Here is a 2,556-nt window from a genome sequence, read left to right on the forward strand (position 1 = left end):
GGAGAGGTGGCCAGGGGCGCGGCATCCGGGCTCGCGGCGGCGCTGCAGCGGCGGCCGCCGCCGGCACTGGTCATGCGCGGGCTGCCGCCGCCGGAAGGCATGCCAGCCCTGCAGCAAAGGAAGGAGGATATCTGAGGTAGGTAGCTCACGATGGGCTAGCACCAGGCAAGGGGGGGCCATGGGTGAAGAAGCAATGCATGCCGCGGCAGATCACATCACCAACAAGCAGCGGCAGCACACGCACCTGGTCAGAGCGGTACTGCCCCCCGTCCTGCAGCAGCTGCGCAATCCCTGCGCCCCACGCATCGCCGGGACCAACAGGACCCGCTCAAGATGTGTAACGTAGATCAGCGGGCTGGTGGGCGGTCACAGGGGGCCTTCGGGGCCGGTGCCCTCACCAAATACATGTGGGAACGAGTCTTAACTACCAAAAGCGACGTCATGTCCAACCAAAAGAGCTCTCAAATTGTGGTGTCAGGTGTCGATGTCCGCCTGCCTGCTTCCAACAGCCTTGTTGTCGAGCGTTTTCGAGGAAATGGTGCAAATCGAGCACATCGCGCTTGATAAATTGTGATTGCCGCTGCCTGTTGGTTTTTCAGGCAGATCAGGCGAACGCAGGTGTGGTGCGGCATCAGGATCAGTCGCTGTGCAAAGACCAGGCACTTGAGGCATGCTAGCTGTTTTGAGCAGGCGGGCGCCGTGTGCGAGCCAGCACGCTCTGTCGAGTCGTGCACGCGCTGCTTTCACATTGCGTGCTGCTGGTCGTGCTGGCATGCGCACCCCATGCGGGCACCCTCGCCACCGCACGCGCTCCCGCAGGCACACGGGGTCGCCATGCTGCAGACATTCAGATCGCGGGTATGCCGCGACCTCGGCCGCACGGCGGGCCGAGCCGGCAGGCCCATGCACCCGCAGGCAGCCCCCGTCCATTGCCGCCGCAGCAGCTCTTGTGCAGCGCCCCGCGCCATGCAAATTGCGGGTGAGGCCCCCGGCCGGCCGGCGTGGGCGCTTCTTTTCGCCCCTCGGAATCACAAGCCCAGTCATCATCGCGTTCGAGGCGGCGGTGCTGTTGCCGCCTCGCCCCTGCGGTGTCGCCTGTGGTCAGGGACCCTCGGTCAAACTGTGACCTGTGCCGATGCTTGCGGCCCCTTGCCTCACCACCGTCCATCCCCCATGCAATCATCACATCATGCTCTTCTGATCACCAGATCACGCGGCATACCTGGAGGAGGTGTCGGTGACGGCCTGCCCCAAGCTGCTGCCGGCGCTCATCAAGGTGGGGCTGCGCCGCCGGCCCAGCCGCGCCATGCACTGGCGGCTAACGGCAGCACGTCTCCATTGCAGGGAGGGAGGGCGGAATCGCTTGCAATAGCATGCAGCGCGAGGGACATAGGGGTCTGGCATTGCATGCAACAACGCGCCGTCAGGGCCGTCGACGGGCGTCGCGGCGGGGCTGCAATCCAGCAGGCAGCAAGATGGCGCCCCCTGCACTGAGCTCGAAGCGGCTGAGGGTCAAAGAAACCCCATGACCACATACTGCCAAGGCTACCGGGGCGGGGGTTGATTCGCCCTGCCGCACACCATTTTGCTGCTCCCTCTATCATGATGCCCCTGGATTGAACAGCGGAGCCCACACGATCGCCCTGCCCTTGCCATCTCCTGGCCTGCCTGTTGTGGCACGCGGCCGTCCAAACCTCGCCCTGCCCTCAACTGCCCCGCCCCCCAACCCCCCAATCCTGCCCTTCCCAGGCGCTGGAGGCGCAGGGCCACCCCATCCTGTCGCCCTCAGACCGCGCCGGCCTGCACCCGCTGCTCATACCCCTGGCGTCATGCCCCCCGCCCCCTGGCGGCCCCGACGCGGCGGCGCCGGCCGGCAGCGAGTCTGTGGTGCTGGGGCTGCTGCGGTGGGCCGACCCCGGGCGCCACAAGGGCATGGCGCTGCCGCTGGTGTCGATGAGCCGCGGGGCGCGGGGCGTGAGGCTGGTGGCGCGCAGCGTGGACGAATACCTGCACAGGTGGGGGCATGGGGTTGGTGGGGCGGGTAGGATGTGTCAACTGGGGCGTGTGGATTCGGGACTGTAAACAGGAGGTGCACCCGGGGGCGGGGCTCTGGACCTTTGGGGTATGTGGGGTGTAGAGGGCCTGCTGCAACCGCATGATGGATCGAGACTGGCTCAAGAGCACCGTGCTGGGAGTCTCGATGTTTTGGGGGTGGCCTTGATAAGGGGCAGTGCGCTTGTTGTCGCGGCCATGGCACCGAATCTTGTGTGCACACAAGTGCATGCATGCCCACCAGGTCCACACGCTCCCCCTAACGCGCTCCCGCGCCCCACCCCCCAGGCTCCTGGCGGAGGAGGACGCCGCGGCCGGCAGCGGCGGCCCAACCCCGCTGGCCGACGCCGCGAGCGCCTCCGACGCGGCGGGCGTGGCTGAGCTGTACTCGCGGGGCGCTGTGGAGCGGCTGGGGCTGGGCGGCGCCAAGTTCAACCTCTACCTCATCAAGAAGGTGGGGGGCCGGAGGGGGAGAAGAGAGGGGAGGGGTACCGTGTGGTGGCA

General features: G+C 66.9%; 1 protein-coding gene across 1 annotated transcript in view; it reads left to right on the plus strand.

Moving 5' to 3' along the window:
* Positions 1 to 966: 966 nt before the first annotated feature.
* The window catches only part of MNEG_15076 (hypothetical protein), a gene marked incomplete at both ends in the record, with an annotated part of 2,623 nt that continues 1,033 nt past the window's right edge, over positions 967 to 2,556 (plus strand). The window contains 4 exons of the mRNA XM_014036453.1: positions 967 to 979; positions 1,209 to 1,276; positions 1,750 to 2,015; positions 2,341 to 2,506. Of these exons, the coding sequence (XP_013891907.1) occupies positions 967 to 979; positions 1,209 to 1,276; positions 1,750 to 2,015; positions 2,341 to 2,506 (513 nt within the window). The remainder of the gene's footprint in view (positions 980 to 1,208; positions 1,277 to 1,749; positions 2,016 to 2,340; positions 2,507 to 2,556) is intronic.

Source organism: Monoraphidium neglectum, assembly GCF_000611645.1.
Source record: "Monoraphidium neglectum strain SAG 48.87 unplaced genomic scaffold scaffold05007, whole genome shotgun sequence".
NCBI lineage: Eukaryota > Viridiplantae > Chlorophyta > Chlorophyceae > Sphaeropleales > Selenastraceae > Monoraphidium > Monoraphidium neglectum.